The sequence below is a fragment of the Pelodiscus sinensis genome, chromosome 3, assembly GCF_049634645.1.
Source record: "Pelodiscus sinensis isolate JC-2024 chromosome 3, ASM4963464v1, whole genome shotgun sequence".
Taxonomy (NCBI): domain Eukaryota; kingdom Metazoa; phylum Chordata; order Testudines; family Trionychidae; genus Pelodiscus; species Pelodiscus sinensis.
Genome location: NC_134713.1, coordinates 72,223,748 through 72,250,045, shown reverse-complemented (window position 1 = coordinate 72,250,045; position 26,298 = coordinate 72,223,748). Strand labels below are relative to the sequence as shown.

The 26,298-nt window shown below is 37.8% G+C and overlaps 1 protein-coding gene across 1 annotated transcript in view; it reads right to left on the bottom strand.

Annotated features, from left to right (window-relative positions):
* The window catches only part of GRIK2 (glutamate ionotropic receptor kainate type subunit 2), a 621,233-nt gene that overhangs the window by 369,770 nt on the left and 225,165 nt on the right, over positions 1-26,298 (bottom strand). The window contains exons 5-7 of the mRNA XM_075923935.1: positions 7,256-7,437; positions 2,916-2,969; positions 239-412 (exon numbers count right to left, since the gene is read on the bottom strand). Of these exons, the coding sequence (XP_075780050.1) occupies positions 239-412; positions 2,916-2,969; positions 7,256-7,437 (410 nt within the window). The remainder of the gene's footprint in view (positions 1-238; positions 413-2,915; positions 2,970-7,255; positions 7,438-26,298) is intronic.

Below are 26,298 nucleotides of genomic sequence, written 5' to 3'. Positions count from 1 at the left end.
CATCACTTTTAAAATATCAGGTTGTTATGGTATCTCTTTGAGGTAAAATTTGTGTGGTTGTCCAGTCTTAAGTCACATTTTTAGTCTATCAATTGTGAATGCAACTATTGACTCATCTGTAGGCAATAATTAAAATGAGATTTTAGAACAACTGAGTGACTGGACTTCAAATTACAAGTCTAAGGATTTTGTAATTAGACAGGCAGGCACAAACTAATCTATAAATTGGTATTCATACCGTCATAAATCCATCCAGCAAACCTGAATCAGGTTTAGGAGGTGCTTGCAATCGTTCCATGGACCACTTTTCAATGATGGAAGCCACCTGGCTATTCTCCGTGTTTAAGATTCTGAATCCAGTCATATTAACCCCACTGTACCGGTAGGGTTCTACATCCAGAGCAAAAAGGTCCTGAAAGAGATATATGTCACATAAATGCTTTAGATATGTCCCTTCTTAATTGAGGCATTTAACCACTTATCTGTATATAAGCTCTGAAACTTCCCATGATAAATGGTATAGTACATGTTACAAAGCACTATATATTCCATATATAGGTTCAGGTGGGGTCTATTTCCTCTATTTTATGCACACATAAGCCTATTGATGGTAGTGGGAATTCCCTATATGTACACAGGAAAGAACATATCCCACAGCCTTAAACAAAGCACGTTAGGAAAAAAATTAAGCCCAGTGGCAAAGTTGCTAGTTATAAATACATCATGAATCTTAATCAAACTTGAATATTATTTGCTATTTTAATAATTACTTTTTCTATATTTCAGATATTAAATTTAAATAATAAAATAAAATATAGAATCCCTGAACTTTCCTCAGATAATTTCTCTCTTCTAAGTGGTACTCACTCGTCTAGGTTTTATCTTGCTCTATCATCAGTAACATTATTTACTTAATGATCTACAGAAAAGCTTATAGACAATTTCTATTGTCTCAAAAACAGAATACATTTGAAAAGCTCATTATTAAATTAAGACATTTTCAGTTGCATGGTGTAGAAAAAAATAATATCCCAATAACTTATTGCACATTCTGAATTTTATACATTTTTCATATCAATCACTGAATACAATATTTTCATTTTCTTCAGAATATGTAAATATCCTTAATTAATCTAATCTATTCATTTATCTACAGTACTACAACTTTTTTATTAAAAAAAACCCAGCCATGTCTGTAGAGGAAAGAGTAAGGTTAGAAAAAATGTTCAGATGGACCAAGTACTTTAAAAATAATGAGTCCAGAGGTCTTCAGAAGGTAATATTGCAGTTGTGAAGGTGAGTAGTGAAGGTGATACAGATCCTTATTTAGCAGTCCTGCTCCATGTGGCCTGTTGATAAACACTGCATCTGTGAAATGGTAATGTTAGGGTTGATATTTATCAGAATTCATGTATTTACCTAATGAAGAGCAAACAGAGCCGGGAAAGCACAATATGAATAATTGTATATTGTTAACATTAGAATTTGAACCTAATCTCACAGTTCCTAATCTGGAACCTTTCCAGATTCCAATTAGTGCTTATGTTATTATTTTTGTAGACAATGTATAGGATATGTACAGTGCTTAATTTGTGCCAGGGCTTATCTAGGCTGAGCCCCAGTATCTCTAGACTTGGCAGTTCATAGTCTCAGCACCTCTGGGCTTGCAGTTATCAATGTAAAAAAATTGCCGATGTTAAACCCTTAATTGTTTATGCCCCGACACCTCTCTCATTACATATTGAGTACTGGATATATAGGAATTCAGAATGTGTCTGTTTGATATCTATTTACACATTTCCATACTTGTGTCCTTATTCTAAAGGCATTGAACATTTTAGCAGAATACCTAAAAGTCATGAGAACTGTTGTTGTAATGCTGTACTCTTATAGAATGTCTTTCCCTTCAAATTTCAGATGCTTTCAAACATCTGCACAAAACCCACCAACCTCATAACTAATTATTCAATCCAAACACATTCATGTTTACACAAAAGTATAATAAATATACACAACAGCTCAGTGTATTAATGAGCTAGCGCATTAGACCCCAGAATCAATCACCGGAGAATAAGACTGAAGACTGCTCTAAATGCTGTGATTGGAAAATTTATTTGACAGGACTTTCACTGTGTCAAGTAAGAAGCAATTAATAAATCAAAGCATCTGAGACTCTGTTGCAAGACACAGAGCTGTACTGCAGCATCAAAATCTATCAGCTGCTGGCATATGCCAAATTATCCTTTGCTGTCACTGATTCAAGCTGGTCCTTGATTCATCTAAAGAAACTAGTATTCCAAGAAGCAAATGAAAATATGTAATTACAGCAAAATCCAGATTTTAAAATTTAGTTTAAAAGTCCATTATAAAATATAAAGCAAATAAATAAATAAAATGAGACAGAAAGCTCAAATCACTCATAGCATTGACTAGTCAAATCAAATCACAACTACACAGAAATTTTAAAATGTGGGTTGCAATTATTCAAAACAAATTATTTAGGACTCATATATGGACCAAGATTTTTTTGCTAAAGGAATTAATAACTAACGTGTAATAAAGAATATATCTGAGAATTTTACAATTGTTCATAGCAAAAAACAGTAAAGAGAAAAATGGCAAGATTCAGAATAATTATTAGTTGTTGTATCATTATGCTCTCAGCTCTACTCAAAAGTTAAAATCTGTAATGCCACAAAATAATTTTCTCAGATCTATCATTTTCCAGTGTGCAGTGCTGAACATTAATTAAAATATCTCATGATTTCTCATTGAATGTAACAAAACTTGATGGAGAAAACATCCCGTACTCATACACCATTACTGAGAGATTTCATTCGCATTGTCAAGTAATGTAATTAAGATAACTAAGGCTTTAATTCAGTGCCATCAGCATGTTTTTATAAGCTACTTACCAATGTGGTAAAGATATAATGATAGTATTCTGTCATCATTCCCATAGCTAAAGCCTAAAAAAATAAAACAAAAAATTAATATTTCTGCGGTCATATAATATACTCCTTAATCGCACCTGAACAGCAAATTAGAAGCAGAAGTAGAATACTATTGGGAATAGACTATAAGGTAGGAATTATACTAAAATTAGGTCAAGCAAATCATTTCTTAATAGTTAGAACAGATTACTGACTATTAAAGGAATTTATGAACCAGATCTCCTGATAGAAAGATTATTATTAGAATGTTTAGAGCAGTAATTGTGAAAGAGGCTTATAGTTTTACATATTAATGGGAGCATTAACTTGCCACACAGAATGTGAATTAAGAATATTTTACTTCATTGTATTTATAATGTCTCAATAAATAATGACCTAATGAGAACACAAGTCTACTTTGATTAACAATATTTGTCAATTAAAAACTAGCACTAACAAAATAAGTAGAATGCTGATTGACAGAGAGAGAAAGAGAGAGATCCAGGATCCAACTTTTGGACACTTTTCCCATATTTCTTTAGCATTAATGGAGCATTTACCATCAAATATCAGTATCATTATTCAAAACTTACAGAAAACTAACAAATAGGTTTTCTTACCTTCCTAAAAGCAGAACAGCAAATATTTTCAACTCAATTGTGTATTTTCAATTTTGTATATATTTTTGTTGGCAGAACAAAACTAAATATTCTTCAATATAGTTTCAAGACAGTGGGATGGAGCTCTCTCCACAGTCTAATTTCTTAATCTTCTACGTTAGAGTACAATTCCAATGCGAAAAGCATTCTGCTGAACAGCCTCGTTTGTATAATTAAGATGTATATTCAACAATATTCAACTAAATCTTTTAGTTACGTTCTTAGTGCTGAAGAGATAAAATAGCTATGAGAGGAGTTTCTCTTAGGCTATGTCTACACTACAGAGTTTTTCCAGGATACCTCTGATAAGCCAGAAAAACTCTGCTGCATCCAGGGAACGTGTCTGCTTTTTTGGATCAGTTTCTGAAAAAGCAGGCGTGTTCTTCGGAAGCCCTATATTCCTCATTTTATGAGGAATAAGGGCTCTTCTGAAAGTGGAGGTTTTTCCCACATTTGGAGACCGGCCCAATGTCGGAAAAGCCTCTTTCGAAATAAGAATTGGAAAAAGGTACGCAAAATGCAGTTTGCAATTTGCGTACCTTTTTCCAAAAAAGAACTACAGTGTAGACATATCCTTTGTGTTGATTTCTCATTATCTACTATCACAGTCCTTCCCTTTCTTTCCTCTCCATCCTCTTCCCACATCTACCCTCAATTTTTTCTCTGTCTTTCCCCAGCCTCAGTATAAACACCTACCTCCCCAAACTTTACACTCCTTTATATAGCCCAAAAAACTGACCTCCCTTTCAACCTCTCCTTCTAAGGGGGGAAAAAAAAAGAACTTGTGTCCACCTCTGGTTTATATGCAAGTTCTAATATCTTTGCCCCACAAAAGCTTAAGCTAAGGACCAATCTCTTTCCTCCCCATGCCAAGCACTGTAGTTGCATGTTGGGAGGGAAGTAGGTGCTATCTGCCCAAGTATATGCCAAGTCAATAAAAATCCTATATATTTCCTGTTGTGGGGTGCCTTAGGTTCTCATTTCCCAGAAGGAGAGCAACCAGAAAAGTTATTTCCCTTTCCTGTTCATCAGCTACTGCTGTTTTGCTGCTGATGCAAAGATGCTACTCATGGAGAGTAAGTGACTTCTGAGTGTTCTGGGAGCTACAGGGGAGCCTACATGAAGAAAATAAAGAGATGGCATCCCCTACCCTCTTCTTGCACACCACTGGCCTGGAAACCTGCCTTGATTGTCATGGCAGAAAATGATATTTCTTGGCTGGCATTTAGCAAAAGCATCTTTTTAAACACACACACACACACATACAGGATAATAAGATCATTTCTGTCAATGAGTCATGGAGAGACTATAAACATGCAAATCCACAATGCCATTGTCACAGAGTCAATTTTCAAATCAGAACCTTATTCTCTGCAAAAGTACTAAAGTCAGCTGCTTAAAGCATCATTGGTATATTAAGTCAATAGCTTTAGTTGATTTTTTTCTTTAATTGTCAAAAATTGAAGGGAATAGAAAATTCTAAAAAGCAGCAGAATTTTAAAACTTGAATTCCTATTAAAGTATTTTCACTGCATATTCTGAGCAGAGTTACTCTCTCAGTAGTTTGCTTGCATTGTTTAAAATTTGGTGAAAATAGTTTGGAATGGGAATTTTATATTTGATAAATACTCTCCTCTGAGAAGCTAGTGAGAAGATGGGACATAGAAAGAAGATACACCACATTATATGTAAAGGACATATTGATTTTTGTTCATTCCCCTCTAGCAAGTACTTGTTTTTGCTGATAAAAAGCCATTTACTTTTCACATAGGAACTATTATGTGTATCATCAATAATACAACTTAATTAATTGTTAAAGTTATTGGCTTCCAACTAATATTAATACATATTTTCTACTTAAATATTTACGGTCTGTGAATAATGAAACGTGATTTTACTGAGATTGCTAATATGAGAATGACTTGCACACAGAAGAAAATTAGGGTAAAGTGTCTCTTTCAATAGTAGAACAAACTTGCAAATTACTGAGAATCATAAAAAGCATTTGAATGAAAACAGGATAAAGAAAGATCTGTGTGGTGCATGGATTTTCTGTCGAAAGAACGCAATTGCAGTGTGGACGTAAGTGAAGTTTTTCTGGAAAAACTCTGCAGTGTAGACATACCTTTTGTGTGTCAACTAAATATAATTCTGAAAAGTCATTTTGAGCCAAAATTCAAAACCTGGAAATTACTTCTCAACTGACCCTTTATCACAAGCAGTTTCAGTTTTGACAAATTAGAATTTTTCAACACCCAAATATTTTGTAGGAAAATTCCTATCCAGTTCTAACTTTTATTAATGTAGTGGTCATAAAATAAATGTGCATTATAATTGCTAATGAAATATCTGAATTGATACTGTAGGGTTTGTCTTATGGTTTCAGGTGTTTATTTCTAATCACAATGTTTATTTCAAGGTCATTAATATGATGTAATTACCTCATTTTCCTTTTAAGTGGTGAAACCCTACCATGGGAACAGCTCAGGAGTGTCTCTGGGAGTTGTGAATCCTCCTTCACCAAAACTGTAGAACAGCAATGGATTACTCAGAGATGACTACTGCACCCTCAGTGCCACAATACACTCTGACTATGCTGCATCACCTTACACAAGGGAATAGTAAGTATTCAGCTCTGCCATACTCAAATGTAACAAATCAATAGAAGGTTATGTTTTCTATTGTTGAAATACACTACTAGAATCGCATTAATTTAATTATGAAATATATTAAAATTAGCAGTCTAAATTAAAATTGTTCATTGTGCAAAGTCACACTGAACAATTTGCTTTTCCTTTCAGAGTGCCTGTGTTTGAGCACAGAACCAATATATAAAATATGTTGGCAGAGAAAGGAACAATGGCTTCAGGTTTGCAGTAGGGAAGTCTACATTGCATATTAGGAAAAATCTATTTCACTAAGAGGATGGTGAAGCATGGAATGGGTTACCTAGGGAGGTGGTAGAATCTTCATCCTTAGAGTACGTCTACACTGCACACGTATTTTGAAATAATCTATTCTGAAAGAAATACTCTGAAATAGTTTATTTCGAAATAGCATGTCTATACTACAGGGTAGGCTCCAAATTGGTCTGAGGCAGACTTCCCTAATGTGGACATGCTACCTCGATTTAGAGCTCCAGGAGGCACTGAGGAGTAATTACTTGGAATGGCCCCGGAAAGGAGCTATTTCAAAATAGCAGCAATGGAGCATCCACACTACTGCTATTCCAAAACAACTACTTTGGAATAGGCAGTATTCCACATGGAATAAGGTTTACATAAGTCGGAATAAGCCATCTGTTACTTCAAATTCATTTGAAATAATGGAATTGCTGTGTAGAGGCTCTTATTGTTATTTCGGAATAACGGCCATTATTCCGAAATAATGCTACTGTGTAGAAGCAAACTTAGAAGTTTTTAAGGCCTAAATTGACAAAGCACTGGCTGGAATGATTTAGTTGGGTTTGGTCCTGCTTCAAGTAGAGGGTTGGACTAGAGGACCTCCTGAGGTCTCTACCAACTCTAACCTTCTATTTCTATGATATTCCAAAAGAGAGAGCTTAGTAAAACTGACCCTGGCTTGTTAAAAGAAGGTGAGAACAGAGTTCTTGTTATTTCTTAGAAATGTATAGTAGGCCATCTGAAGTGACATAATGATTACCTGTTTTAAAATGCCTGCTGCCATTTCATGACTGCAGTCAAAGATCACATGGAACTCTTTGCCTCTTTTCATCTCCTTCAGTAAAGGTTTAGCATCCTTTGTGTCAGCTGGTAACTGACGGATTTTTAATCTCAGGTTGTACCGTGATGGAGCCTTAATAAGCTCTTGTAATCGAATAAGACCTTAAGGAAAATATGAAGGAAACAGGAAAGGAAAATTATTGAAACAATAATGAAGTGACCTTGAAAGAGAAAAGAGCTTATTACAAAATATTTGCTATTTCCTGGTTTTTCTTTCCCTTATGTGTATACTGCAGTCTGTATAAATTTTTGCTTAAAGAAATGTCATTGCTTTCTTGTCACAATTCCTTTCTCTTCATTAATATTAATAGACAGTAAGCAGCCTGAGTTAGGATTACCTTCAGGGATGCAGACAAATCTTCCTTATGCATTATTTTGAAGCTATAGTATTCCTCTCCAAAGAACATATATAATTATTCTAATTCAATTAAAGCAATATCCCAGACTAATAGTTCGTAATCAGACTACTCATTCTCATGGCTAATCTATCAGGTTTATATACACAATTTCAGTTTATTACAGCAGCCAGGAATATTTTCATATGATCCACACCAAGTTACTAACAGAGTTAATTTTTCTTTTTAAATTATACCATTAAGCAGTTTCAAAAGCACAGCAAAAAGAGGTATAGTGTAAAGAGTAGATTCATGCTCTTCATTCCTTTTTAACACACTACAAAATATTTTGAATTACTTATTCCCCCCTGGGTAGTTACATACATGGAAATTTCTCAAAAATCTTTTAGTTCGAATCAGTGTGACAGTGCATAGGAAGTTTACAGATCAGTGGTCTGTGACCAATACTAAACCTCATGTTTAACTGTATTGAAAATGACAGAATAAAAGCAGCCCTTCCCTAAAGGAACAGTTCATTTCAGTGTTAGCAAGAAAGATGTAAACTTTCTTCCTACCATGTGGAGAATTGGGTGTGCATAACTCACTGACAGTCATGGCTGTTATATGCCATCAATACCACACATGAGACATCTGGGATTGGGGGACCAATTTTCTGCCTACCAAAGTGAATAGAAGTTTTGCCTTTGGTTTCAACTGAAGCAGAATCAGGTACTAAAAGATATCTCCAATACCTGAAATTAGCAATTTTTCATTTTTAGTGAAGACTTTTTTTACTATTATTCATGAAAATAAGTTAGCTGTCATGTACTGTAATCATGTATAGTTTTACATAGTACAAAAATGTAGAAATTTACCTTAAAATTCTAAATGGATACAATGCAATAGCAGAGCTATCTTACATTTGAGTGGCCATTGGAATATTTTACAAAATGTTATCCTTTATTAGTAGTTAGTGTGTTTTTAGTTTGATGACAATATGTGATTTATAAGGTAATGGCAATTCTACAGAGCACTTTACAACATGTAAGGGGTGATAAAAGATTAATAGAATATGTTAGTGTCTCAGAAAGCCTATCCCAAACTAAAGAAGCACAAATAATAATAATAAAGAACCATAAAGGACAAATCAAATAGAAAGAAACAAAACTATTATAAAGAGAATGTGTCATGCAGATAGTTGTCAGGTAACAGTATTAGTATTAGAGGCAAAAATATCAAACACTTTATTACTTTTGGATTTTAAAAACAATTATTTTATTTGAAAAACTGAAAAACAATATAATTTAGCATGAAACCGTATTATGCTCTACATGAACCATTAGGCTACATTAAACCTTTGACACAGGGCTTAAAACATATCCTTTTTCATCATATTTAATAGTTTATTACATTTTAGGTGTATGTAAATGGTACCCAGACCTCTGTTTTTGTTCTTCATCTAAATAAATAAGAGTATATCTACACACCAACATTATTTTTAAATAATTAGTGTTATTTCGAAATAACTTAGTCTGCATTTACACAGCAGGCAGTTATTTCAAAGTAATGTTGAAATACTGTCAAGCTGGAGGACTTCTTACTCCAACTCCTGTAACCCTCACCCAAGTAGTAAGGGAAGTGGGAGGAAGAAGGCTCTATTTCAAAATAAGTGCTGTGTAGATGCTCCCAATTTTGAAATAAGCTATTTCAAAATAAGCTACTCAATTGACGTAGCTCAATTTGCATAACTTATTTTGAGTTAAGCCCTGCTGTGTAGACACACACAAATTGTCTTTCCGTAAATACCCATGCATGTGGCAGATGTCTGCATGTAAATATAATCTTGTCCATGCACAATTTTTCTTTTTCAGATCCTGTAGAGAAATCTGCATGGGAGGAAGAATCCACACAGGAGATGCTGCATATGATAGCCTTGGAATAAGCCCATGTCATTCTCCTGACACTTGCAAAACATATTATGTAGAATAGGAAATACTGCTTAGTGATGCTGCTACCTTCTCAATTAATCCTTTCTGTATTGGGAAAAAAATTATGGGGATGTGTCGATTTAAATCTTAGTTTAGGGTGTCAAATTGGCATATGAGTTTCAGCTCACCAGTTTCCCATTTATTTTTTATTAAAGTTTATAAAAATCTCCCACACATTAGCAGATCTTTTCACTTCTCTTTTGGATCCACTTCTACTTTCCAATTCCTACTTTTAATACCCAAACTGGAAAACCAGACTGTACCTACTACAACATCGAAGGTATCATCCATATGTGGTAATGGATAAGAATCCTTTAATTTTACTTTATTTAGTTTTTATAGAATATAGAAAATTTGATTCTGTCATCTTTTTTCTGCACAAGAATGAAGGCTGAGGTCATAGGACTGGTTGAAGGTTCAGTTTTGCCTTCCTCAGTCATGCTTTTGTAAGTGGTCTATAAGGCCTCTTCTCTTTTTGCTACTGGTAATCAGCAAGGTAGTTATTTTAATACAGGTTGAACTTCTCTAGTCCAGCACTATCAAATCTGGCAACATCAATAGTCTGGCATGATTTTAGTTAGCTGGATGTCCACTTACCATGGATATTGCCAAATTTCCTGCAGTCCTATAAGTTTGTTTACAGACACCAGTCCTGGCTCTCAGTATTTTGAGCTGTTACTTAGTTGTAATTTACTCCTAAATGTCTTCAGAGGGTACATCTACATTGCACACTTATTTCAGAATAAGCTATTCTGAAAGAAATACTCTGAAACAGCTTATTTCAAAATAGCACATCTACACTTCAAAGAAGCCTCAAAATTAGTCCGAGGCAGGCTTCCCTAATGTGGACACTCTACCTTGATTTAGAGTCCATTGGGAAGTAATTACTATGATTGGTCCTGGGAGAGGAGCTATTTCGAAATAGCAACAGTGGAGCATCCACACTACTGCTATTCCAAAATGGCTTTTTCAGAATAGGCATTATTTCTTGTGGAATGAGGTTTACAGAAGTTGGAATAAGCCATCCATTATTTCAAATTTATTTGAAATTTATTTTGAAATTATGGAATTGCTGTGTAGATGCTCTCATTGTTATTTTGAAATAATGGCCGTTATTTTGAAATAACTGTGCTGTGTAGACATACCCTTAGAGCCCAGGAAGCAGTGGAAATGTTGGTAATGCTGCTAGACAATATTGACGTCCTGTGGTTCAGCAAATGTTCTGGTTCAGCACTGGTCAGGTCCCAAGGATGCCAGATTAAAGAGGTTCAACCTACATTATCAATCTTGTGTTGGAACAGTGCAATACAACCTATATATTTTTTGGATTGGGAGAAGCTAATCAAAAAGTCTTATCTGACCTAACCAAAGGTTAGAATGTGTCTCTGATTCCCGCACTTTGTTTCCCAGCTCTGTTCCTGAGCCTGTCTAAAGGTATTACAACTTTAGAGACTGAACCTCTATACAGGCAGTCCCCGGGTTACATGGATCCGACTTACATCAGATCCCTACTTACAAACGGGGTGAGGCAACCCCGCACTAGCTGCTTTCCCCCAGCAGACCAGGGAGACGCGAAGCTAGCGCCCCCCCCCCAGCAGACCAGAGAGACGCGGAGCGGCTTTTTTCAGCAGACACCTCAGCTTGAGAATAAAGGACTGAGGTGTGGGAGAATAAAGCTGAGCTCTGGAGAAATGTTTGGCTGGAGTTTCCCCTACAATATGTACCAGTTCCAACTTACATACAAATTCAACTTAAGAACAAACCTACAGTCCCTATCTTGTACGTAACCCGGGGACTGCCTGTACTTCAATTTTAAATTCCCATAAACTGAGCTCCATCAGCCCAAGTCAGCTGATGCACGCCATTCATGGGTGTTTTATTGCAGTGTAAACCTATTCTTTAATAGAATAGGCTGCAATTTTTTCAACACCCACTCCCTCCCTCCCCACCACCACCACCACCACCATTTTTATAGAAAAATATTGACAATTTATTGAAACCCAAACTATTTGGGTATGTCTACACTTGCACTCTAGTTCGAACTAGGGATGCAAATGCAGGCATTTGAAATAGTCAATAAAGCAGGGATTTAAATATCTCGTGTTCCATTAGCATGATCTTGCCGGCACGCTAGTTCGAATCACAGCGGATTCAAACCAGGAAGTGCATGCCGGGACGAGTTGGTTCAAACTAATGTTATTCCTCAAAAAATGAGGAGTAATGTTAGTTCGAACCAAGGTGTTTGGTTTGAACTAAGGGGTTTGCTTAGAACTAACACGTAGACATACCCTTTGAGAATCTCTACTGGTCTCAATGAATTTCCTTACAAAATAAAATTGGGATTTGTGTGTTGAAACTGTCAGCATATTTTGTTTTGATATTTTCTAAATTAAATATTCTGGGTTTTCAATTTGAAATGACTTTTCATACAGAAATTTGGAGTTTTGACCAGCTCTAGTATTAATATGAGCTGGGAAAATCAGATACAGGTAGTCCCCGGGTTACGTACAAGATAGGGACTGTAGGTTTGTTCTTAAGTTGAATCTGTATGTAAGTCGGAACTGGCGTCCAGATTCAGCCGCTGCTGAAACTGACCACCAGTTCTGACTTACATACAGATTCAACTTAAGAACCCCAAGCTTCCCCAAGTCAGCTGCTGCTGAAACTGATGAGCGCTGATTCCAGGAAGCCTGGGGCAGAGCAACTCTGCCTTGGGCTTCCTGTAGTCAGCGCTGGTCAGTTTCAGCAGCGGCTGACTTGGGGACGCCTGGGACAGAGCAGCTGGGGTGGTGCTGGGTTGCTCCAGTAGTACCCCTCGGCGCTACTGGACCAACCCAGCAGCACCCCAGCTGCTCTGCCCCAGGCGTCCTGATTCAGCCACTGCTGAAACTGACCAGCAGCGGCTGAATCAGGACCTGGGGCAGAGCAGCTGGGGTGCTGCCGGATTGGTCCAGTAGTGCCCAGAGCGGGTGCTGCAGGACCAATCGGCAGCGCCCCAGCTGCTCTGCTCCAGGGTCCAAAACAAAAGCCTGGTCTGCTGGGGGGGGGGCACACTATCTGCGCCCCCCCCCCAGCAGACCAGGGACACGGGGAGCAGAGCAGCAGTGGCAGCGGGGTGCCGCGCCTCTGAGGCTTTGCTCTAGCAAAGTCTCAGAGGCGCGGGACCCCTCCCTCCATGGCTGCGGCTTCAGTCCCAGTGCCTGTGGTCTGCTGGGGACCGTCCCCAGCCGACCACAGGCACCGGGACCCACGCGGCAGCAGCGGGCGGGTTCCCACGCTTCTGAGGCTGGGGACCGTCCCCAGCAGACCACAGGCACCAGGTCTCAAGCGGCAGCAGCAGCGGTTCCCGCGCTTCTGAGGCTTTGCTCTGGCAAAGCCTCAGAAGCGCGGGAATCCGCCCAGTGCCCCTAGTCTGCTGGAGACGGTCTCCAGCAGACCAGGGGCACTGGAGCAGCTTACGAACGGGGCTTTCTCCCCCGGAGCTCGCAGGTAGCAATCCGCTACCTCGACCTCCGGGGCGAGAAAGCCCCGTTGGTAAGTGCGGATCCGACATAAGTCGGATCCGCGTAAGTCGGGGACTGCCTGTACATAGTAAAAGCAGATTCTAAGGTTATGTCATTATTTTAAAGCTGCTGGACATTGCAAGGGAGTAAAAAAAAACTTGAGAGAATTTCTATTTAAGTAAAAATAGTTAAACCATGACACACACTGAAAATTACAGAATTTTTTTAGTTAAGGCTATTTATTTTCCCCTCGGTGGTACAAGTTAAGAAAAGAAAATCCCAGTTTTACATTAAATATTTTGTGCTGGTTTATTTTCACTGGATACTAATCTTAAATTCCAAGGGCTGAAGTACCATTGTGATCATCTGCTCTGATCTCTTGTACTGTATAATACAGACCAGAGAACGTTCTCAAAATATTCTTCATATGACAATGCCCCAGTGTGTGTTATTAAACAGCCTTCAAATTCCACCCCAGAAGAGATTGCAATTCAGAGGTTCAGGAAGCAATTCCCATAAATGGACAGAGGTAAAGTATTCACAGATTCTTATGTGGAAAAAACTGCTCTATACATGTCAAATATATTAAAAGATGTTCCAGGGAAAGATTACAACTAGCCTACTCAGAAATGGCAAAATGTTTAACAGATACTTCCTTTCAAAAGAATCCAGAATGAAATTTTTCATTGTTTCCTGCAAAAGCACCATCAGTTGTGTTTATAAAGCTCAGACAAATTATGTAGGCCACAAAATATGTCCCACTATACTAAATGGTTCACATTGGTAGTCCACTGGACCATAAGTGATAATAAATATTTGTTCATCCCTGCTCATACTTATAAAATAAATCCATGCTGGCACTAATTCAACAGTTTTCAGCTTGTAAGGCCCCCTGGGGAATGACTTTGAAGAGCAAAAATCTTTCCTAGCAGGAGCTGCTCTCTTGTTTAGGATTTCAAGGATTCCTCACTGTGGAAAAAAGAACAGTACAGGGAATTGAAGCTAAATCTGAGGGAGTAGCTCTCACTACAGTTACCATAGAGCTCCTACTACAAAGAAATGCTTCACAAAAGAACAATAATACAGTACTTAGTATCAGTTTGCACATTGTTTTTATTTCTGGAATAATAGCCCAGACTTGCAAACTGCTGAGCAATATCAACTCTTGCTAAGCTTTTAATGAGAATTCAGATTGTTCATTTCTCAGCTTTAGGTCAAAGTTGGAAGAAATCTCATTTGTGCTCACATAAAGTGAAGGCTGAAACTCATTCCTGACACATTGTGCCTAGGAATTTCATTGGCATGATTATACAGACAGCAGTAGGACATTTTTAATGTAACCTTTTTGGATCCCAACTACTAGACTGTAATATGGTTCTAATATGTATGTGCTGCAACATTTAGGTTAAACAGATCAGAGAACGGAATTCTGCCTAGAAAGTTGTAAGGAGAAGATTGCATATCTAATAATAAGTAATAAATTATTAGGACAAGAAGCAATGGGCTTAAATTGCAGCAGGGGAGGTTTAGCTTAGACATTAGGAAAAACTTCTTAACTGTCAGGGTGGTTAAATACTGGAATAAATTGCCTAGGGAGGTTGTGGAATTTCCATCACTGAGATATTGAAGAGGCAGGTTGTATAGACAGCTATCAGGGATGATCTAGACTGTGCTTGATCCAACCATGAGGACAGGGGACTGGATTTGGGGATCTCCCGAGGTCCCTTCCAGTTCTAGCATTCTATAATTCTATCCCAGTGAGTGTGGACAAACATTGGAACAACTTACCAAGGGTCATGGTGGATTTTCTATCACTGACATTTTTAAAAAGATATTCATTAGGAATTATCTGAGACAAGTTCTATTACTTGTGTAATGCAGGAGATCAGACTAGAACATAAGAACATAAGAACATACATACTGGATCAGACAAAAGGTCCATCTAGCCCAGTATCCTCTCTGCTGACAGTAGCCAGTACCAGGTGCCCCAGAGGGGGTGGACCAAAGACAATAATCAAGTAATTTGTCTCCTGCCATCATTCTCCAGCCTTTGATAAACAGAGGCCAGGGCACCATTTCTTACCCACTGGTTAATAGCCTTTTATGGACCTAACCTCCATGAATTTATCTAGCTCTGTTATAGTCCTAGCCTTGACAGCCTCCTCTGGCAAGGAGTTCCACAGGTTGACTGTACGCTGTGTGAAGAAGAACTTTATTTTATTAGTTTTAAACCTGCTACCCATTAATTTCATTTGGTGTCCTCTAGTTTTATATTATGGGAACAAGTAAATAACTTTTCTTTATTCACCCTTTCCACACCACTCATGATTTTATATACCTCTGTCATATCCCCCCCTCAGTCTTCTCTTTTCTAAACTAAAAAGTCCCAGTCTCTTTAGCCTCTCCTCATATAGGACCTGTTCCAAACCCCTAATCAATTTAGTTGCCCTTTTCTGAACCTTTTCTAATGCTAAAATATATATTGTTAAGGTGAGAAGATCACATCTGTATGCAGTATTCAAGATGTGGGAGTACTATAGTTTTATATAAGGGCAGTAAGATATTCTTCATCTTATTTTCTATCCCTTTTTTAATAATTCCTAGCATCCTATTTACTTTTTACTGCAGTTGCACATTGTGTGGACATTTTCAGAGGACTATCCATGATAACTCCAAGATCTCTTTGCTGATTATATGTAGCTAAATTAGCCCCCATCATATTCCATGTTTAGTTCGGGTTATTTTTTCCAATGTGCCTTACTTTACACTTATCCACATTAAATTTAATTTGCCATTTTGTTGCCCAGTCACTCAGTTTGGTGAGATCTTTCTGAAGTTCTTCACAGTCTGTTTTGGTCTTGACTATCTTGAACAGTTTAATATCATCTGCAAATTTTGCCACCTCATTAGATAATCACAATGGCCACTACCAATGGCTTTGGAATCTATAAATTTTTCTCTGAAAAATGGCAATTGATGTATTTAATTTATTTAGGTTAAATCACAACTCGGGTTTCTGTAGTGAGGTGCCTGCCCTACTCAGACCAGAAGGTGTTAAAGCAAACTGGAGAGAACCCATGCACAGTCCAGGCCAATCAGAGACAGACTTTTGGGAGCCAATGAGAGGGGCAACTTGCTAGAGCAGCTCCCAGAGAAGGAGGAACATCTTGGACAGAGCAGTGCTGGTCAGGCTTGGGGAATGAGAGGCACTGAAGCAGAGTAAAGGAGGGCAGGACAAAGCTGCCGCTAAAAGTCCCATGGCTGGGATTTAGAGTAATGGGCAGGCCTGGGTCCTCCTTTCCCCTTGCATCAAGTCTAAACACACTGAAGAGTGGCCTTTATAGACTGTGGTTTGCCCCTGAGGAGCTGAAGACTAGGGCTGCAGTAGGCCATGATGGCAGAGGGCAAGACTAAGGACTGCTGATACTTTCAGAATGGGGCAAGAGATAGGAGTAGTGGGCACTGCCAGAAGGCATTGCCCTGAAGAGGATTTTGCTGTCCTGGGAACAATAAGGTCCAGAGCTAGAGCATGGCAAGTGTGTGGACTGACAAGACCCTGACCAGAAAGGGGCACCCTGCTGAGCGAGCTAATTCCTGGAGTGACTAGCAGGAGGCTTGAAGCAGTAAATCATGTCCCTGTTACAGTTCCCCTCATGGAGTTTCCTCTAAATCAGGAAAAAGGATCTGCCTGCATTAGACAGAAGAAGTAGGGTGGGGAGCACAGCTTCAAGTGTCCAGAATCTGGAGATTTCTACAGATTCACTAAGATGTTGCGAGGATGTAGTGGAGGCCAGAGCCATCTGTGTGTAGCTCCTATGCCTTTCAGCTATCTACAACTGTGCCTTTGGGTCAATCCGCTCTGCAAGCTCCTACCCCTGAGACTTCCCTCAGAAGGAAGTTCCATACCATTAAGTGACTTCTATTCAGGAGTTAATATGCCTTGAAATGATAATTCGTGAGCTAACATTCCACATGACTGTGCATGGATCCTGCAGCTCTCCCATTCATGGTCCTGCCCATTTATGAATCCATACATTGGTTTGCAGCAGAGAACAATGCCTCAGAGACAACCCACTACTGCCCTCTAGGGGTACGTCTGCACTAGCTCATTAGTTTGAGCTAGGTAGGGTAATTAGGACAAGCAGAGTTGCAAATTAAGTCCGGGATTTAAACATCCCATGCTTCATTTTCATGTTCCCAGGTGCCGCCATTTTTAAATCCCCCTTAGTCCAAACTCCGTGGAATGAGGAGTAACAGTAGTTCGAATTAGGATCTTTAATTCGAACTACCTACTCCATGCCGCATGTAGCCACGGGCACGGAGTTCAGACTAAGGGGGATTTAAAAATAGCGGCGCCAGGGAACATACAAATGAAACCCGGGATGTTTAAATCCTGGGCTTCATTTGCAACTCCGCTTGCCCTAATTACCCTACCTAGCTCGAACTAATGAGCTAGTGTAGACATACCCTAGGAGAAGAGAGACTTGCCCAAACAAAACTCTTGTGCACAAGGTATGACCTTTTTTTTTTTTTCAAAATATTGTTTCCAATTTACTACTAACAGATGTTTTTGTGTGTCTGTTTTCCCCTCCCCCCCAACAGCAATGTCAACCCACCACATTTAGAATGCAAACAAAAGCCTTCTTACTTCCAATGCCATGTTTCAAGTACTTTGTTCTGTTGGATATAAGTCATGCCAGTATCAGTGAGCACTTTTCAATATTTTGCTAACCTCTTAAAGCACACTTTCTCTGTTCAGCATTTCTTTTGTCAAATGAGCTTCTAGTAATATATATTGTTGATATCTGTACTTAGCTGAGTCTAAATGTTTTCCTCCAGACATAAGATTTTTCCTTAGAACACTGCAGTCTTGGGGCCAAGAACCTGTTTGCTATGACAGATAATTATGATAATAAGACTTCCAAGACTGAGAAATCGCTCTCCTCTCTCCATGGCTGCGACTTTGATATATTTACCTAACATTAATTTAACATCAGCACTGATGTGTTTTACTCGTGTTACTCTATTTCCTTGCTCAACTTTCACCTAGTTGGGTATTTATGAAGACAAACTGGGAGTTAACATAAAATATTAGTTTATTATACCACTGAATCTCTTCCTCTGAGTTGGATAAGCCTGTGAAATATTTTAAAATTCTCCTTCCATTTTACGTGTGTGTGTGTGTGTGTGTGTGTGTGTGTTTGTGTTTTAAAAGGTTTAACTGCTGACCTAACTAACATCAATAACAATTTATACATCTTAAAATGCTGGTTAATATTTTAACCAAATGTGCAAACTTTTATGTATAGATGGGAAACAGGTTTTGTTTAATTGCAAGCAGCACTAGAAACTCTCATGACTGTCAATCTAGACCCAGCTGTGTGCGCTAAGCTATTTTGAAGATTTGTCCATAAGAGTCAATGTACAAGGCTATGAGAAAAAGAACAGAAAAGGCATACAATAATTAATGGGAGAAAATGATAAAATTTACAAATCATATGTTCCAACTACTCATTTGTACTATCCATTTTAAAAAACTAGTTTTTTATAAAACTGAATCATTCAATGTACATGTATATTGTGGGGAGGGAGTGAAGTAGTATTCAAGTGTGCTAGCAATTAAACAAAACATACTTAAAATGTCTTTCAGGAATGCATACTAGATCTCTGCAATCCTAAGGGCCTTACGGTTGGTTTAAGTTGGTTCCTTTTTTCAGTTTGTATTTTATTTATTTTTTGGAGGAATGTATCAGTATTTATTACCATAAAAATAAAAATCAGGTGAAAATTCAGTGTAAAAACCACTGTTAATTGTTGGGATAAATGTCTGGGTTTATTTAGGTAGACAGAAAGATGATGAAAATAATTGGTAGTTTAATGCTTTGAAATCCATTCATCAATGTGGTTTGCAGCAGAAGTAAACAGAACTCAAAATACAATGCTATCTCTGGCTACGTCTACACTGGCCCCTTTTCCGGAAGGGGCATGTAAATTTCACTAGTCGTCGTAGGGAAATCCGCGGGGGATTTAAATATCCCCCGCGGCATTTAAATAAAAATGTCCGCCGCTTTTTTCCGGCTTTTAAAAAAGCCGGAAAAGAGCGTCTAGACTGGCCCCGATCCTCCGGAAAAAGCGCCCTTTTCCGGAGGCTCTTATTCCTACAAAGTAGGAATAAGAGCCTCCGGAAAAGGGCGCTTTTTCCGGAGGATCGGGGCCAGTCTAGACGCTCTTTTCCGGCTTTTTTAAAAGCCGGAAAAAAGCGGCGGACATTTTTATTTAAATGCCGCGGGGGATATTTAAATCCCCCGCGGATTTCCCTACGACGACTAGTGAAATTTACATGCCCCTTCCGGAAAAGGGGCCAGTGTAGACGTAGCCTCTGAGTTTAAGAAAGCAATGTATCTCTAGTCCCCAAATAAAACTTTTAATTTAATAAACAATTTAACGGTGTAGACTTAGAACTATTAGCTTATATTTATATTTAATAATTTAGTAATATTATCTGCAGTGCATACACTCAAGTTCATTCTTTTCACCTATTTTTTAACGCTTCTCTGTGTTCTGAAATATATTCTGATACAAATGTTCATTTCCTCCCAGTTTTAGTGTGTCAAATCTTTAATGTATACATGAAGGTTGTGAGATTAATCAGTGCATTCAATGGGCATGCACTTCAGAGCTTGCGTGCATACCACTTTGTTTACTGTGTGCATCTTCTAGACTAATACTTAGCTTTATATCAATAGGCAGCTTTGCCTATACACACAGACTAATGTGTTATTGGAATATATATTTAGATATATATGTATAAATAATGTAACTCTTGTATTTGCCTAATAAAACACTTTTTTATATAGTTGAATTAAACAAAAGTAGAGTGAACATCAGAAAAACCCCCAGAGCAATGCTTTTTGTAAAGCCCGGGATATTTTCAGTGAAAAGCGGTTTAAACTGAAAACAAAGGGGCTTGTCGTTAAGCCACTGGACTGTGACTCAAGAGATCTGGGTTTAACTCCTGGGTTGATCACAGACTGCTTCCATGATATTCTGCAAGTCATTTAATCTCTCCGTGTCTTCTTTCCACACAACTTAACGTCAGAGTCCAATCCCCCTTTGTGTTCCTTTTGTTTCAACACAGCCATAGGGAATTTCAGTGTGATATAATGAGCTGCCACATTTTTCCTAAATTTATGAAGGCTGAAATTTATTCTCCATGCCAAGTCAAAGTACATATGGGCACTCCCCTCTTTTATTTGGGTGCCAACAATCACTCCCTCCCTACTCTTTCCAGCATCAGCCTTGTAACTAAACCCATTACTCTTCACCACTGAAAGTGCCCACGTGCAACACTGTCCCCTGAGGGGGTATTATAACAGGGTCATAGCAATTTTGTCTTTGTTTGCCTTTTCTATATCTCATCCCCATAGATCAAAAACACTGATCTATCTTTAAAGTGTATCTATGATCAAGGAACAGAGGCAAGTTTGGTCTTGAAGCATGAGCCAGATTGTAAAGCCCCCAGGACAACCAGCTTTGTTAAAACTGTCCAGTTTTAAAATTGTGGGGCGGAGCGGAGGTGAAAAGGCAACCAAAATTTTTACTGGACAATCTTCTTATCAATAATGTTAAACAATAAATCCTCTGTAGTACCAATCAAACAAGAAGATGGTAACTATGTTGTGTGTTTTTTCCAGGCAGGGGTCTGTGCCAGTTTATGTATCACTTAAATGAATATGTGACTTTTAATATGTTACTGTAGCACAGGCTATGAACGTTTTTATTTAAAGTTTGGTGGTTGCCAATTGAAATATGCTACAAAAACTATTTGCCTAAACTGCTAAATATGGAAGAGAAAAATGACAACTCGAGTTGCTCAGAATTTAATTGAAGAAACTACGATCTAAAAAATGGCTGACACAGAGGAGCGAGAGAGAGATTAATATAGGGAATGTGACATTGCTGAATTTCCACTAGAGTAATAAGAATACTTGTTAAACAAATGTATTTTGGGAGATTAAAACAGATAATTTTTTTGTTGCAAAAGTTGACAGATAAGGAGAAGAATGATTCTAAAACGAAGCTTAAAAATTAGAATGGGAACATTTGATCTGCTACTGTGCAATAAAGAACAGTGATTCACACACTGCTAGACATTTTAAATATATTTAACAAAATCTCTAAAACTAGAGGACAAACTCATGATATTGAAATGTATGTGAAAAATACAGGTAGTATAGTTGTTAACTGTAAGTTGCTGAAATTTATGATGCACTCAAGATGTTATAGCTGGTAGTTTTCCATTTTCTCTCCCTTATTTTATTTGGCTTTTGTCTTTGTTTATCTACACTGAATCATAATAAAGTTTTGATTTTGCACATATAGCATATTGCATAATAGAAAGTAAGCTTGTTCAAAGAACCAGCTCAAAGTTGCAAATATTTTACAAGACATAAAATTCTTAAGCGTGTGTGTGTGTGTGTATTTCTCTATGTAGCACAGTACATTTAAAATTGCCATCTGGAGAAAATTCATTTAATGATCCAATATTTTCTAGAAATATTGGCCTCTATCCTGTTCTCATTGAAGACAGTGGCAAAACTTCATTTAGCCCATTATAAAATAAAGTTGTTTTTAAATAGTTGAATTCTGTTCTTTTTCTGAAAAGAACATTTGAGTCATGATCAAAAGGGGCATGAATTGACTCTGGTTGAAACTAGAGGAGAGCTTTGACCCATGTATGGTATGGACCTAATCTGATGTAATTTTTTCTGTTCTTTTCAAATAGCCCCATTATTTTTGAGTTCTGAAGAAATAATCCAAAAAATCGTTATAGTACTAGTGACCAAAAGAAAGTAATTAAACATAGCCAAAAGTCTCTCAAACTATAGGATTAATTTTTAATCTTAAAGGTAAATAATTCTTAATATGTATTGAGACTATAGTACACCAAAAGTAAAAGTATGCCTACATAAGGTACTCTCTCTAGTTGGTAATTTTTTTTGACATCAGGAAAATACTTTCACATTTTTCTGAGCAACCTTCTTGGAAACATAATATATCAAACTATGTAATCAACCATATCCAAATACAGTAATTAGGTTTAGCACATAATCACTAACTGTATTTGCACTTGGAATTACTGCCCAGAGCACTTGAAATATTTTGTATTTAGAAGGCACTGCAGAACATATTATCAGCCTGAATCCACATTCACCAATTTTCTAAAAATAGATCAAAATTATTATTTATTAATAATGAATATTACAGTTCTTTCAAAAGTTGTATTTATTTAGAAGGGGCATAATGTGAAAAATATTATGCCTTTAGATATTCATCCTTTCCTTTGAAAATGTCAGAACATTCAAAAAATATCATTCATGATCAAATATTTTGAATTTCAAGAAACCCACAACAATAGATTTTCCAACTTATCACACACAGTGCTAAGTTCCTTGCTATCATGTCATTCAAAGCAATACATCTCTATGAAAAGCCTGCAGGACCTTACTAATTTAGACATGGCCCCTGAATGAAGCTCCCTATTGTGTATTCTGTATGTTACCCTGTTGAGAAATTTCCAGTGAGGATTCCACAGGAAGAAAGAGTGTGAAATATGTAGTGAGAACTAAGCTGTGGAAAGAGCCAGAGTGATGAGTTTGATTGTAACTTATTAGAGCTGAACTAAGCCTCGCAAAAATTTATATTCATATGCTAAACAGCAAACTTTGTCAAACTTATATTTCCTAGGTCAGGGATCATCACATTTCCCCCTTCATTGTAAAATTAGTTTATTTTAAAATAATGAAAAATAGGACTTTTCACAGTAACTAGTAATTAGGCCTCATTCTCATCTCAAGTACATTGGATAAGGCTCAAGAAACCACTCAAGCAACTGCTTATGTGAGAGGAAGGATAGTCCTGTGGCTGGGCCAATTGTCACACCCCAATGACCCCCTCCCTCAAGGGGTCCCTCTGGGGAGTCAGGTCAGCATTATATATTGCTAACACTGTTGCAAGCATTGCAGGGCATTTTGGGAAGGGTCAACGGTCTGAGTTTGGAATAATATAGGATTCCCTTACAGGTCTCAAGAGGCCAAAAAAGGGGGGAACAAAGAGAGCAGCAAACGGGTTAACTCCACACTTCTGCTAGGCCCGAAGTTAAGACGTCGGCTCCAGTGAGCTCAAGGCCACAGGACACATCTGACTCTCAGCTGCTGGCCAAGAAAGATGGGTCCTGGAATCCACTGGCCAGCCATAAGAAAGACATTCAACTGAATAAATCTGCAGTGCCAGCCCATAACAAGCAAAACAAGTGAAGGCCAGCACAGAGGGAAGCAAAGGGAACAACAGAGTCTAGCCAGTGTGTTTTGGCAAAGTCAAGAAGACCACAGAAAGCCAGTTTGGACTGTCATGAAGAGCACCAGGACCAGAAGTCGTGGAATGGAACACCCCCAAAGGAGCCCAGGACTTAAAACTCTCCTAAAGCTGAAGCAATTGGGAGAGATCACAGCAGGCCCTGGACAACTTGTGCGCACAGAACTGAACTTCCAAATACCCTTCCCCCTCTTCTTCTTTTGTTACACCCAGGCCTGGCTAGCCTCGGTTAGTAAGTGTGTGAGTATGAAAGTGGGTTAGGGCTCAGGGTACTAATGCTTTCTTCCTTCCTCTGAGTGACATGGAAAGCACCCATCACTCTCCCCTGTTGTTTTATTATTTTATCAATAAAGCTTTAAAATTTAGACACTTGGTGTGTTCCGTCATCTCCTCCCCTAATTATCCTGTCACCTCAGCCCGATCACATGACGCCTCAGGCAGATTGGTAACAGAAATCTGTCACACAATAATCTAGGACTTGAACAATTCAACCTCAGCTTCCTGATCCATCACAGACTTCCTGTTTGACCTCAGGCCGTTTTTTAAAAAAAAACCTTAAATTATATACACACTGCAATCACGTTCTACCAAAAGAAAATTGAAAGAACAGAGGGGGTTTTCCGACATTTCCAAGCTCTTTCGGAAAAAGGCATATGTGGATGGGGAAAAGGGAGTTATTTTGAAAGAAGAGGAAAGAGGAAAAAGCATAGGTGCTGTGCTGGCCACTCCGTCCATAGTAATCACAGCTGAAATGCAAGATAGTGTCCATTCGGTGTGGACGCTATCTTTTGAAAAGTAGATCACTTTTTCAATGTGCTTTTGCAGTGGGGATGCTCTCTTTCGGAAGATGTTTTTCAGGAACATCTCTTCCGTAAAAGCTTCTTCCAAAAGAAGCCTGCAATCTAGATATAGCCTTAGCCTCCTCATATGTAAAATGGGGATAACAAAACTTCTTCTCAGGGTGGTGGCATGAGGAATAACATACTCAACATACTGAAATGCTTTCAGATAGACCGATAGAAAAATATCACAAAGTAATGAGGTATACTTAATATTAATTTCTAATTATGTAAGCATGTGATTATGTGCTTTCCCAAATACTAATCTGTGCATTAAGTGAGGAGTAACTTCAGCACAATCATAGAATAACATCAATTTAAAACAGGTATAAGTGGAATCAGAATCAGGACCACTAGATACCAGAGCAGTATATTGTAATTATTTCACTTGACAAAAGTTTGATGCTTAATTTTGTATTTATTTACTATTTCACTCTTTTTCTTTGTTATAACTACACTAACCTACCCTGACCCCAAGTTCTTCTAAATAATGGGAACAGAAGAAAACTAGATAGTTTTATGCTTTGCTGATTTTATACTGAGAGAAACAGAAAACCTGAGTAGACTCTCTTGAAACCAAAGGCCTTCTTTGTCTCTTTTCTCTCTCTGAATTACTTGCTCTTTTCATATCTTAAGTCCTACTTTCTGTCTCCAAGCAATGTTTATAAGACACATTTAAAGAGACAACAATTTCCCTAGCAACACAGAGTTAACTTCAGGTTAATTTCCACATATTCACACTATTTTGTCTTTTTATCTTCTGGTGGTGAGTCTTTCTTTCCCTCAGTTTTTCCCAGGGAAGTAATTACCCCCCAAATTAAAGTTAGAACAGCAAATACAAGGGAAAATGTCCTTAATTTATCATTAATATATACACAAAGCAGGATTATCTTGCATGTGATGTGATATGACATATATATAATACTACCCAAAAGCAAAGGTCCCAAGAAACAAACCCAAATTTGTTTTAAAAAAAAATTAGCGAACACCTAATTCACTCCTATTAAAATTGCCAGCAAAACAGCACTTTTCCCCCAATCTCTAAAATGAACCCCAGAATATAAAATAACAAAAAAAACCAACAACATTTCATTTCTGAAGACAATTCTATTCTATCTTTCACAGTGGCTCACCTAAGACCACAACAAAAGCTAATTAAGAAAAAAAAATGAGCTCCTGTTTTTATCAAATTCATTTGCATAAACCATTAGTTGCCTTTGCACTATGTAATTGAATGGTATTAGCAACTAATGGTTTATGCAAATCAGGAATCAAGATAGTGTTTTATTTGATATCCACAACGGGTTAGGTTTGTCACCCTGCTTCACAGCTCTTGTACCCCTGAAGTTCTTTCTAGGACTGATTTGATGTGCTTTCTTCTTCTTAGAGAAGATTATCTCACGTAGTTGAATTTTTGAGAACTAGAAAGACAGCACTGGGTCACTTTGTTCTTATGGAGATATAAGAACTCAGGGGGAAAGCAGCTGGTGTGCATGCCTGCCGTTTTTTCCCTTCTTTCTTAAAGCCATCTGACTGCAACAAATCCATAAGCCTAAAGAGGACTTAATTATAATCAATTGATAATTTACACATATCTAACTAGTGAGAGGATCATAAATTCCCAAAAATACATTGGGTCATATCCCATCAACAATTTCTATGCAAAACACTCATTGAATCAAATATGAATGGTGGTAGGGAACTGTGAAAGATCTTTAAATCTGTATCTGGGTGACTAGAGAGTTCTGGTGCCTTTTTCCATCAATTTAACAAATTGGCTCCAACAGCAGTTCTCAAAGTCTAGCAAACTTTTTGATTTACAAATGTTCAGAGTCCCCGTCACCTTCTCCTTCCCCTTCCCCTTCTATGGATGACAGGATCGGAGTGCAGAAAGAGACTGTGGACTGAGGCAGGAGGCTGGGAG